Source organism: Pollicipes pollicipes, unplaced genomic scaffold (genome assembly GCF_011947565.3).
Source record: "Pollicipes pollicipes isolate AB1234 unplaced genomic scaffold, Ppol_2.1 Scaffold_5724;HRSCAF=6776_pilon_pilon_pilon, whole genome shotgun sequence".
NCBI lineage: Eukaryota > Metazoa > Arthropoda > Thecostraca > Pollicipedomorpha > Pollicipedidae > Pollicipes > Pollicipes pollicipes.
The window spans coordinates 48,827,761-48,840,996 of NW_023596746.1; the positions used below are offsets into that span (position 1 = coordinate 48,827,761).

Below are 13,236 nucleotides of genomic sequence, written 5' to 3' on the forward strand. Positions count from 1 at the left end.
ACGACGCCCTCGCATCTCACCCCGCAAGATGACTTAACCTCGTATTTATGTTATGTGGAAAGGTTAACTAAGTACCAGCTATGTACACATGCGAAGAAGGACCCATATGCATACAATGCCATCACTGCGGTGCAAAAACAGGTCACTGCAGAAAAAACGGGTTTGAGTCCGAGGGCTACAGCAGGGGCCGCCGGATTCATTCGTTTTGACCCAGTTTCTTTCCGATTACAGCGCCAGCTGCCTGGAATTTGGCAGCGCCGAGGGCGCGGCTCCGCGCCATTAGTCCTACCACACGAGCGCTATTTGGCCAACTTGCCATAAAAACCGGATTTGTCACAGTTTCACACCCGAAGTTAATGGTTTCATGCGGCAAACGGCTTGCTAACGCGGACGGGGACCTGGCGAAAGGTCGGAGAGCCACTGTATGGTCAACCGTAGCCCTTCTTCGCGTTTCAAAGGCCTTGCTTCTCATGCCCGGCATGCCCGCATGCCTTGCACAGGGTTAAGGCTAATTTGAAGCAGCAGTCAAGCGTGGCACACAGCCTTGGACGAGCGATTACCGTACCGCCGCTCACAGAGCCGCGACAGTCTGCGTGCTGAGCGGCAGGGGGCCGGCGGCGGCTAGACACCGCTCCCTCGCATTGCCCCGGAAATGGGGTGCGGCTGGCAGAAGGCCGCGGTTTCATCATCATGTGCGCGGCATTGTTGCCAAGCTGCGGCGGGACGCGGCCGCTGGCCGTGACGTGGGAACCTTCTGCGGCGCTGGGGGGCAGCTGAGAATCGAGGTCACACCCTGCAGGGCAGGAGTGTTTGCTCAGGGTGTATGCTTCTAATAGATATTCTAAAACCTACTAGCTACGGGTAACTCCCGTGCCTCAAAGTTAAAGGTGCAACAGTTGGCTATCGCCTCCCGCATGGTAGTATTCTGCCTCGTGCCGTTTGGGAAGAGCTAGCTGCCGCAGAACGATTCTTGGATGTGGATAAATCGCTCGTGTCCCAATACGTTTGCAACCTGCAAATACATGGGCGTGGTGCAACATTATTGTGACATGACGGTGATGAAAAATCACAACTCCTTCCCGTTTAAAATAGCCCTTGTTACTTTCCACATGCATATGAAGCAGTTAAACATCGTCAAAGCCTTGCGGTTCGCGTAACCCACTGCCCAGTCCCGCACCAAAATCATCATGACCAGATACCTGTCACTGTACGTGACACGCCTCCAGGCATCTACAGTGGCGTGCCGCTGCATGTGGCAAGTGTCCAGAAATCTACAGGAGCGTGCCACTGTGCGTGATTCGTCATCACCAATTCTCGAATCCGCGTCGTGATAACCAGGACATCACGGTACGACCCATTGGGTCTCGATGTCAGCCGCACAGGAAAAGCCGCGTTACAGTCGCCCGCGGTGGCGGCGTAAGGTGAATGGGGTTCACCGAACCGACTGAAGCCGGTTGACACGGGCGGGATTCGAGCTATGCGACTGAAACCGACTTGTGCCGACTTGATGCTAAACCTGCTGACCTGCTGCTGCTGCCGTAAACCTGCTGAAGCCGACTTGATGCTGACGTAAACCTGCTGAAGCCGGCTTGATGCTGACTTAAGCCTGCTGAAGCCGACTTGATGCTGACGTAAACCTGCTGAAGCCGACGTGATGCTGACGCAAACCTGCTGAAGCCGACGTGATGCTGACGTAAACCTGCTGAAGCCGACTTGAGCAGGCAGGAGCCGATCTAAGCCGACTGGAATCGGGTTGAACCGACTAGAGCCGACTTGTACCCTTTGGAGTAGACCGGAGCCGACTAGAGCCGATATGTATCGTATGGAGTCGACCGGAGCCGACCGGAGCCGATTAGAGCCGATATGTACCGTGTGGAGTCGACCAGAGCCGCCTGGAGCAGCCAATAGCCGATATGTACCGTGCGGAGCCGACCGGAGCTGACTAGAGCCGATCTGTACCGTATGGAGTCGACCGGAGCCGACTAGAGCCGATATGTACCGTACGGAGTCGACCGGAGCCGACCGGAGCCGACCGGAGCCGACTAGAGCCGATATGCACTGTATGGAGTCAACCGGAGCCGACTGAAGCCTACCGGAGCTGACTGGGGCGGCAGGGAGCCGACCGTCGGCTGCGCCTCCGGCAGGGACGGCGCGTCATTACATCACAGCCACCCGAGCTAGCCGAAGACGGCTGCCGGCCGGGCGGCGCCCCCCGCCCCGCTCTAATGGTGACCCCGCGACCTCAGACCGGCCCGTATCCAAGGCAACGGCCGGCCTTGTCCGCCCCTCCCCTCCTCTGCGGATTACACAGCTGGGAGAGTGGGATGAGCGGCGGCCGAAGCTCCATCAGTGTCGGAGCCGGGGCGGGCCGAAGACTGTCATCAGTCACCGCCGGCCAGACACGGCGGCGGCGACTGCGGCGCTTACCAATCCTCGCAGATGTCTCTATAGCTAGACCATTCAATAGCCGCTGCCTCCTTTCCCTCCGGTGCGTGAAGAGCGGCGCTGAATGTACGGCCACACGAATTGCTCTCCGTCGGGATAAACTGCTCTATTTGGGCAGCGTTTTAATCAGCCCTGGACGAAATTGGCCCCGGCCATAATCAGCTTTTGGTTAATTGTTGGAGAGAAGAAGTAATCGGATAAGCCCAGCACGATCGGTTCGTGCGATTAGAAAAGTTGAAACTACCCAAAAGTGCAGGTGGTAAACAACGCTTCATCTGCCATCGCGTCCTCGAAGCGAAGCGTTTTTTTTTTACATAACTTGTCGCCAACGCGTTTACATATCAGTGTGAGCTGTCATTGGGCAAGGTCCACGCTCTAGAGTAACAAATTACCCTGACGACCTCACACCACGCACCCTGGTGTGATGAGCATCAGCGCTGGGCCAGCATGCCGCCACCTTTCAGCCCCCCTGTCGACCTCACACCACCCACCCTGGTGTGATGAGCATCGGCGCTGGGCCAGCATGCCGCCACGTTTCAGCCCCCCTGTCGACCTCACACCACCCACACTGGTGTGATGAGCATCGGCGCTGGGTCAGCACGCCGCCACATTTCAGCCCCCCTGTCGACCTCACACCACCCACACTGGTGTGATGAGCATCGGCGCTGGGTCAGCACGCCGCCACGTTTCAGCCCAGAAATGACGCAAGCCCCAAACCCTCTGAGAACGGACAGGACGCGCCCAGGCGAACGATCTCAGTGGCTAAGTCTCGTACGTGTGATACTTGCTACTCAGACAGCTGGTGCTTCCGATGTCGAGTGCCTCTCCGCCTACCTTCTGCTGCAAGCGTTTTGCCATGCATTAATATGGGCCCCATGTGGCAACCCGGACCGTTGCACGGGCGGCAGGCATGAGTCTGTCATTGTGTCAGCTTTCGCCACCATCTGCACGTCGTGATATTTAATTCAGCTTTCACGATGAAACCGTGTATCTGAAGCCAGTGGGCCTGCGTGCTATGAGTGGTGAAGGCGAATTGCGCTGAGCCGGTGCGGAGCCCTGAAGAGGAAACAACACGTCCGGCGAATAAAGGGATGGTTCAAAGTACATACACCATGCCTGGATGCAGCCGGTACGCCAGAATAGCTACGTAGGGCTTAATAAGCACTACTGCACCATGCGTCATGTATGCGCAATTAACGTGGCAGCAAGAATTACGCACAACTTCGCGACTTGTACCCAAAGCCTACCAGCGGTATTAATCGATGCCTTGAGAAAGCCTTGTGTACGTTTTCCATGACTGTGTGTCTGTGCATGTCACCAGAATGGTTCCGTCCCAAATAGAGGGCTCAGTCTCTAGTCCTCGAATGCCTGAGCTAGCCGTCGGTGCGTCCAGGAGTGTAACTCTCACCTTGATGTTACCTATTTAAAAAACTTGGGATACACCGACAGAACCCAAGTCATGGTCACCGAACGTCGTTCAGTTTTGACGTGAACTCGAAAGGCAGCTCTTTTTTGCAGCTGTAGTTCTGGCCCCGGCAACGGAGGGTGAAGTTATTCGTTAACATAGAGGCAGCGGATGGCCAACTGCACCTACGGCCAACAGCGGATGGCCAACTGCAACTGCCAACTGTAACCCCGTCTGATCCGGCCCCTCGGATGTCATCGGAAGCCGCTCAAAGTAACCCGACCGCGCGCTGTCTGGCGTCCGCACCACGGCTGGACCAGGAGCGTCGTGACAGCGCACAACGCAGTGCCCGGTGTCGGTGTCGCGCAGCGTCACGCTCTCCAGGGCCGGCCGTTACGCGGCCACCGGCCGGTCGATCGTTCCGTCACGCGCGACGCACTCCGACAACTGCGACCTTGCCACCGAGACTGGCGGGAGGCCTCCCACTGGCCGAGGCGCTGCCTCAAGATCACCGTCACGCCCTGCCCGGCTCTGGGTCCGCTGGTGACGGCAGGACCGGAAGTAATCACCGCCGATCGGACCGGGAAGAGGCCCGGCGCCGCGCGTCTGCCGACAAGACGGGCGCGGCCGGAACCGAAGGCCATCAAGCCCCGACCGGCCTACAAGGTGGTCCAGTTTCCGTCAGAGTGCACAGGCTGGATCTTTGAGCAAGGCCATCGCCAGACCAAGCAGCGCGGACCATCGTATTCGATAATACGGCGCCGCCGGGTTTTTGAAGAGTGCTAGGACTAACGGACTTGCCGGACGGCTCACTGACGGATCTCATTGAAAGGCCACCCAACCATCAAGGACGGCTAGATCGAACCGCGTGCACGTGCTATCACCGGGCACACAAAGCGTGGTCAGTGACACGCCACCGGGCGGGCAGCGGCCGGACACCGGCAGTTATCACGGCAGTTGAGACGGCGGAGACGGCGGGTGCCGGCCACTTTCGCTGCTGGCGCCCAATGAAAGCGGTCAGCCGTCTGGCGGCGGCGGGGGCGGGGGACAGCTGTTTGGTGTCCACTGCTGCGGTCGGGCGCCGCCGCCGGAAGAAACCGACAGTGGCTGTGGGCGGCGTCACGGTCCGACGGTGGGCTAGCTCGGTCACGCCGCTCGCAGCCGGCCGCAAGGGGAGGGGGCGGGGACGGCCGCTCTCCAGCACGGCGCCGCTGGGATGGCGGCGATGAGGTCGGGAGGAATGGCTGACTGCCCGTCTGTTTCACATGCTGCCCTTTAGCGGTAGTTGCGCAGCAGTCAGTGACAAGAAGTTCGGCAAAAAAGGATTGGGGTTGCTCAATCGCTCCAAGCTCGCCGTCCGGACGAGCTGGCGATATGCATTTGTGTATTCCCACAGTTCACCGAAATGGACGATAAGTCGTAAAGAATCGCAATGAATATCACAAGGCGCAACATGGTGTATCTATTCTATCATACATTCCAGTACATACCATTCAACGCTAGTTCACTCGCGCTTGGTAACAATACTCCTCAAAGGATCAATATCAGCGATATATCATCCTTTTCATGGTTTCAACGCCCTTTCACTTCAACCATAAAGATCTGGAGAGCATCGCTAATGGTGAAAGTGGGAAGACCATGGCCGTTCCTTTGATGATTGTCAGTCGGTGAAGCAAATTTAATTTCTCGCTAACCGCATCAATGAGCGTAATGGTATCAGTGGAGGGAAGAGAGGCAAGTCCGCATGGAACCAGAGGGCGGAAATGAGGCGGAAATGAAAGACAGCCAACATGCATTGCATTGCGTAAAGCAAAGATGTGCTGAGAGGAGAAGACGCGTCAGCAGCAGGGGCGTCACCACATGACACGTTTTGAAATATGATAAGTTAGCACAAGCAACAACGACGAGCAGTTTTTCTGTGAGGAGCAAGGCTTAAGACGAATGTTGACATCATTTGAATAGCAGAGAATTTATCAGCCTTCGTTGAGAATGCTACTTGGAGTCGCGCCTTTGTCAGAGTTGACCGAACAGATAGAATCTATGGTCTTCACGGTAGGTAGATTAGCATAATGTCCGGACAGCATTTGATAGGGATCGTGTTCTAACACATTCACATCGTGTTCTGGCGTTTCAAACCATATTATGAAATGGCATCTCCCCATTTTGCTCCAATTAGGTCACATCTGAATCTTGCCTCCAGGCGTTGTGCGTCTCAAGGACTGTGAAGGTCGTCCCAGCTGACGTATCAGATGGTGCGTAATTGAGGTGTCCGGCGGCAAGCGCCGCTGGTGAAGGAGAATGAATCACCCGGTCGAGATTCCATTGGGGCTACAGGGTGTCACGTGACATTTGGTACAGAAGGCAGCATTGCTGTCATCCGCTATCAAATACTCTTATAGCAGGAAATGACTGTTATTTCCCATTGTGAGGTCAGTATGTGGCCGCGTCGACAGAAGCGGCTAGAATATCTGCGTAGATGAAAAAGGTCATTTAGGAGAAACTTCTAGAACTATCGTACGACTTGGAATAAACTAGACGAATTACAACAAGAAAATATAATTTAAGTTCTCATCTGACGGATTAATCAATGACATAACATCTATGTGACGAACCCTGTAACATTCCAGTTTATTTCACACTATGATTATTGCTGTTATTAAACCGGATCACCATTATATAACGCTACCCCAAGCAGGTAGTTACTTAAACAAACTTGGGTGATTTACCAGACAGTTCCGACTGTTCCACAGCTCACTTGTGTGGCACTTATACCCAGAAAACGTTAGCTAAACGGTTCAGGCGTAGACGGCAGATTCCAGTTGTTTTTAGTGCAGTGTGAAATTCCTGCTATATGTACAGCTACGTCGGTGCAAAACCTACACGAAATATAAATGGTGCTCGGAGATGCATTACGCACCCATGCAAGGTCCGAGGTGCGATACCTCAAAGAAGCACGCGGGAAATGGACGAAACGTTACAGCCATTGCTGTCATCGTCAAGCCATTTGTCACCACATCGTTGCTTATAATCTTTATGTTTGCAGTCAATCGCACTGCACTTAAAAAGTGGACCGTAGCAAATCACCTCGTGATTTCAGAAAATGGGCAGTAAGGGAGCACCGAGTTCATCCGCTATACGCTAAGATGCGACGCATGCAGCTGGGCCTGAACCAGCCAGAACCTGCGACTGGGTGGGCTGGTCTTTACCCGGTCAGTCCCGTCCACTGCGGGGAACTGGTGCGGCCCTGAGCCCGCTCAGTCCAGCGGCCCTGAGCCGGCTCAGTCCAGCGACCCCGAGCCCGCTCAGTCCAGCGGCCCTGAGCCCGCTCAGTCCAGCGGCCCTGAGCCCGCTCAGTCCAGCGGCCCTGAGCCCGCTCAGTCCAGCGGCCCTGAGCCCGCTCAGTCCAGCGGCCCTGAGCCCGCTCAGTCCAGCGACCCCGAGCCCGCTCAGTCCAGCGACCCTGAGCCCGCTCAGTCCGCTCCCCATCTACAACCCCAGCGAACGCCGTGAGGCACACTTCTGGGACGTCCGTCCGTACCCAATACAGCGCCGGCTCAGTCCAAGTCTTGCGTAACTCATAGCACCACCCTAGTTCATTATGTTGCACGCCGGCTTATTTAGACAGGACTTCCTAAAAAATTATGCCGTGTTGGTTATGAGTAACTTACTAGGCTCAGCATCATCAATCCACGATGTTTCCATTATCCCCAAAACGGCGCGGCTTCTTTTTGTCGGCGTCAACGCCACACAAATGACGCTGACGTCGAGATTTATATGGGATGTCACGACGCCGGTGTCGTGCGCTTTCACGACGGTAAATCGTGCATTGTGTCTGGCTTTGGTGAAATGCTAGGGTCTGTGCACATCTGGTACATCAGGAAACGTAACAACTGCCACCAACTCACCAAAGCCAGACATGGCATTCCACTGAGCGAAGCGGTTTACTTCCGGCACATTCGTCGGCGCCCCGCGGAACAAAGCGTCTACCTCCGGAACATTCGTCGGCGCCGCGCTGAATGAAGCGGCTTACCTCAGGCACATTCGTCGCCGCCGCGCAGAGATAAGCGGCCTACCTCCGGTGCATTCGTCGGCACCGCGCAGAGCGAAGCGGCTTACCTCCGGTACACTCGTCGGCGCTGCGCTGAACGAAGCGGCTTATCTCTGGCACATTCGTCGACGCCGCGCAGAGCGAGGCGGCTTACCTCCGGTACACTCGTCGACGCCGCGCTGAGCGAAGCGGCTTACCTCCGGCACACTCGTCGGCGCCACGCAGAGCGAAGCGACGCCGGCAGAGCAGGCCCTTGGGGCCGGCCGGGCAGGCGTCAGCGATGTTGGCCTCCTCCAGCTGCCGCTCCAGGTCGCTGTCCAGCCCGTTCGGATGCAGGTCACGCAGGACGTGGTCGGTGGCGATGCTGCGATCCTTCAGCATGGCCTGCCGGCACGCCAGACCCATTTGCGAGGCGACAACCGCAGGCAAATTCGTCAGCAGTTGGCACCAGCTGTGCCGCAATAGGAACTTCCCAAGAGCGGTGTGATAATGCTCACATTAGATGGCTGAGCGGTATCATCCGCTGCATCGTGACCGCAAGTGAGTTACGGAGAGAGATCACGGAGAGAAAGGTCGTGAGTGAGAGAGTGAGCGGGTAACTGAGCTGTGGCGGGCGGAACGTGGAACAATCCCTGCCGCGGTTCCCGGCCGCTCCAGGCCAGCTTGATGGAAGTGTGTGAAAAGTAGGCGCGCTGGCAAGGCGACGAGGCCACCATCGGGCGGGGTCGCCAGTCGACCGTCGTAATAGATCGGCGCTTGCCGCTTGCCTGCTCGTCATGTATGCATGTGCTCAATCAACTGGAAAGCAGGCTGGCCGCGGACCAGCAGACGAATTGTCCGACATCTCCCCGAGTGGACGCCGGAGAAAGCCGGCGGGCGTCCACCCCAGTCGGCATGAGAGCTCCCGGTCGCGCGCATCTGCTCCATTGTTGAGCAAATGAACTGACAAACGTATTCACTGTGCAGCGGGGAGAAAGCGTCCCGTCGTGGACGGCAGCGACGACCCTCGGGGCCCACATGGTCTGCCGCTCTCACGGCGGCGTCCCAACGACGACCCTCGGGGCCCACGTGGTCTGCCGCTCTCACGGCGGCGTCCCAACGACGAGCCTCGGGGCCCACATGGTCTGCCGCTCTCACGGCGGCGTCCCAACGGCGAGCCTCGGGGCCCACGTGGTCTGCCGCTCTCACGGCGGCGTCCCAACGACGAGCCTCGGGGCCCACGTGGTCTGCCGCTCTCACGGCGGCGTCCCAACGACGAGCCTCGGGGCCCACGTGGTCTGCCGCTCTCACGGCGGCGTCCCAACGACGATCCTCGGGGCCCACGTGGTCTGCCGCTCTCACGGCGGCATCCCAACGACGCCCGAAGGGCGGCCGGCCCTCATCTGCCCGGCTCGGGCCCGCTCGGCTCGCGTGAGTGCGGTTTTTGCGTCTGGCTCGGAGCCCGCACCGGGCGTCGTCGCCCTGCCGGGCCGCCAGCGCGGCTACCCGGGCCTCCCCGCTGACTGAACCAGAGCCCCCCCCCCCCCATCCCCTCCAGGTCAGGTCAGTGGGCGTGAACGCAGTGACTGCCGCTGCGCCGTGACCGCCTCGGCGGCGATGGACGCATTAGCATGCGGCGCGCCGGACGAGAGGCGCCAGCGAGGCCTGACTCGGCCGGCGGCGGCAGGCGGCTGCTGGGGAACGCCGGCACACAGTCGTGGGAGGGCCCGCTTCGTTCAGATTTAGGGCACGGGTGGAAGATAACATATTCAAACGATTCCAGGTAATCAAAACATTCGAGGTGAAATGGCCATGAACATCAACCTCCACGAAGACGTTTTCATTACCCCACCACGTGCTCGTCACTGCTTAAAATTCCGCCGCCGCTCGAAGTCCATCAATGTATCAGTTGTTCGAAAGATGCTGATAGCTAAAGCTCACGCCCATGACCAGCCCCAGCCCCAACATCTGTCGACCAAGTTAGCTTTGCGTCCACGCATCAAACTGCTGAGTGCCAAGTCACTGGAAGACCCCGGCGAGTCGGCGCGGGGTGAACACTTTCACAGCGAGCAGCCCACCGCTGGCGGCCCGCGCGGCCTGAGACGGGCGGCACCGACCCTCCGCTGCCCGCCGGCGTCCCGGCAGCCGCCGTCGGCCGGCCGGGCTCGGCGCCGCTGACGCTGTGACCCCGCCCGCTGCGCGCCCCGGGGACGGAGAGGAGGCGGCCGGGGTTGCGTCAGCGGCCGGCGCCGGGTCACCGCCGTCCGGGTGGTCCCGCCCTAAGCGGCACGTGCGGTCATGGGGACCTGTCGGACACGACCACTGCGGCGGCGGCCACCGCGCTGTGGCGACACGGCCGAAGACGCATGTGGGGATCGGCCTGGAGCGCGTGTGTGAAAGTGATTACACATCTGCGTGAACATGCTACGCAGGTATCTTGCATGGATGAACGCTTTAGCAGCCATGCACAATGTATGTAACACAAATATGCATGCATGATTTTCGTGATGACATGCATGGGCTTGATATTTGTGCTGATTGGGTGCTCACTTGAGTGCTATCATTTTTTATATTTCTTGAATTATGTCGGTGCTGGCGAAGATTCCTCGATAGAATCGATGTAAGAATATGACTGTCACATGAGTATCGTGTATTGCTGAGCGCTATTAATCCTGTCGAGCACGCAAGCGAGGAGGTGTCGCCGTCACAAGTCGAGGTTTTGACGAATCAGGTGATAGTAACACTATCATAAAACCCATAACTCACTGACGCTCGGTGAGAAGCGTAGGGCGATGTGCAAGTCGACGTGCCAAAGGCGAGGAGGTGTGACAAACGAGCTGTCGTTCCGCCGACGGTTAGACGTTTCAGGGGGAGGGGGTCATGGCAGACTCGTGCCTGACTCCGCTCCAGCCGAGTCAGCTTCGACTCACAGCCCGCGGGGTTGGTGAAGGCTGACTCCAAGTGGCGTCGCATAAACTCGCATAGGTCGTTCGGATTCCGACCCGAGGAAATGCGACCCAGTTTCGATTTCAACTGCGATGGAGTCAATTTCAGTGAAAAATATTTCAGAGGTCAGCGCCTATATGACCTTTGCAAGAGCCTGCACAAAACTATTTTTAATCGGCGCCGTGATTTTTCCAGGGTATATGAAACAAAGAAAAACTGTCAGAATGGCAAGAATGCATTGTTGCATACTTGTCCATTCGGGCCGACCAACACTGATCATGATCAACCCAATCAATACAATGACTCGACTCGGGCCATGACCGATATCACACATGTGTTGAAAGCAATCAATTAAGCCTAGGGTCATCGTACATCTGGCTGATTTGGGAGTGTGACTCCAACTCTCGGAGTCAAAAGCATGCTGGTGCACAGAGATTTTGCAACTCGACCTTTTTCATGCAGCCCCTCTTATACGTGCAGTGTTAAATTTCACAACAGTTGAATGGAAGTTGCCCCTTTTCGCCCCGGGTGGCGAGAGCCATGAAAGCGAAACATTGGCCGACGTTGGCAACTGACAGGACATGGCAGAGCCGACATATTGACACCATGTAACGCAAATATGCCGCGTAAAACCGATCATCGCTGTACACGCCTGGTTGTAAAGTGAACAGGCGTCGCATCATAAGATTTGCCAGACTGCAACACCGCAGATAAATGAAAAGATGCACTGCACACGCGAATATCATACATTATGAGCGATGATGGAGCAAGGATCAAAGCGCGCACTGTCATGGAACATGCCTGACCGTGAAATATGTTTCGATAATAACCGACTAGTATACAAGTGGCAGGAATGGGCTGCGTAGTCGGTATGCCAAAGCATAAAGCCGATATATGACTCGCGGGTTCTCCGCGGTTTGAACGCCGATTGAATAAAGCCGTCCATGAAACACACCTCTGGTCTCATGCCGGAGCCAGGAGTCACGCTTTAGTGTTCGGGAGGTAGGACTGTGAGCTACTCACATCGGACTGGTTCAGCGCCTCCTGATCGTACTCGATCTTCAGTCCGAAGTCACCGTCGTCGAACGCCGAGGCCTGGCCGACGACCAGCATCATACACAGGGCGAGCCACTGGGGCGACCTGCGGCACCCCGGAGCTTGTCAACACGTGCCAATCTCCGCATAACGCGACGACAATGACACACTTGACGTTTGAAACCATCCAACCCCTCCATGTCACACCCTCTATTCCCACCGCCTCGATAGCACGGACCGCAGAACCACCGGCACCGACCACCGACAGAGGACGCCGGTGACAGCGCGAGGCCGGAACGGCGCGTCGGCCGGGCGGCGCCGGCGTTCACTCACATGGCGGCGCAGCGAGATGTTGCGTGGAGCTGGACGGAGGCTGGACTGAGCCGGCGCCGGCGCCAGGTGAGCGGCGGCAGCGGCGGCGGCGGACGGGCGGGGCGGCCGCCGCTCCCGGCGGACGGGCGGGGCGGCCGCCGCCGCTCCCGGCGAGGACGCCAGGGCCTCCTCCGACCGACGCCGCCGACCGCCGGGAGTGGCACCGCCTCCGGCCGCGGAAGCCAGATCCGTGGCGGAGTCTCTGTCGGGCGACCCCCGCGCCGAGGGCGAGGGACGGCCTCCCGTGTTTGGGCTTCACACAGCCACTCTGCTTCGCACAGCCCCTTCCGGCCTAGTTCATCTCTTTTTGCTCGTTGGCCAAAGGGCGCCGGTGTCGATTCTTGACTAAGCTCTTTATGTTTCGAAGGTTAGTCCAACTAATGATACGGCTAATTCAGGTTTAGGGATATAGATATGGTCCAACATATATCACAGCAGAAAACGGTGACAGTTGTCCTCACACCTGGTTGGTGCGACGGATCCTGTAAGATCGTGCAGAATGCTCGCTGTGCTGTGGAAGACGTGGCAAGACAGGGCTCCGTTCGTCAGTTATTTTTCGTTCACCTATATTTAGGGGCAGTTAGGACATTCCAGAGCCGGGGGTTGGCCATAAATCAGCGTTTTACTGAGAAAAACGTCCAATCTACTGCTCATTTCAACATACCTGTCGGACGTCATCGTTGGACAAGGAATGCTGGATTTGCTGTTTTGTATTAAGCACCGAGGTTCTGTTACGGCGAGGACGGAAACTGTTGGCGCTACGTGTTTTGGATCAAAATTATTTTGTGTGAACCCAACTTTATTCTCAAACTTTGCTGGTACAGACCACATGGCGTTCCTGTTCTCGCCAGTGGCTAATTTTGATCGATACAAAGCACGACGTTCGCGGTCGTCTGTAAGCTGATTCACCCCGTGATTAAGTGGTGACGTGTTGCTGGCGCAGGCTAAAAATAAAAATAAGTAGTTTTCCTTGCCACCCACGACATTGACCAAATGACGTTAAATC

General features: G+C 57.2%; 1 protein-coding gene across 1 annotated transcript; it reads right to left on the minus strand.

Moving 5' to 3' along the window:
• Window positions 1-4,867: 4,867 nt before the first annotated feature.
• LOC119103135 (uncharacterized) lies at window positions 4,868-12,276 on the minus strand. Its single transcript, XM_037226586.1, has 4 exons — window positions 12,192-12,276; window positions 11,847-11,964; window positions 8,096-8,282; window positions 4,868-4,875 (listed from the first exon to the last, which is right to left on the minus strand). Coding segments are annotated over exons 1-4 (315 nt in total). The 5' UTR covers window positions 12,194-12,276.
• Between the last annotated feature and the right edge of the window lie 960 nt (window positions 12,277-13,236).

Bases quoted from the DNA above. Each gene is read 5' to 3' on its own strand.
- LOC119103135 (XM_037226586.1), bottom strand. The intron at 8,283-11,846 runs GTGAGTAGCTCA...GCGTGCCGGCAG, and splicing joins AGGCGCTGAACCAGTCCGAT to GCCATGCTGAAGGATCGCAG.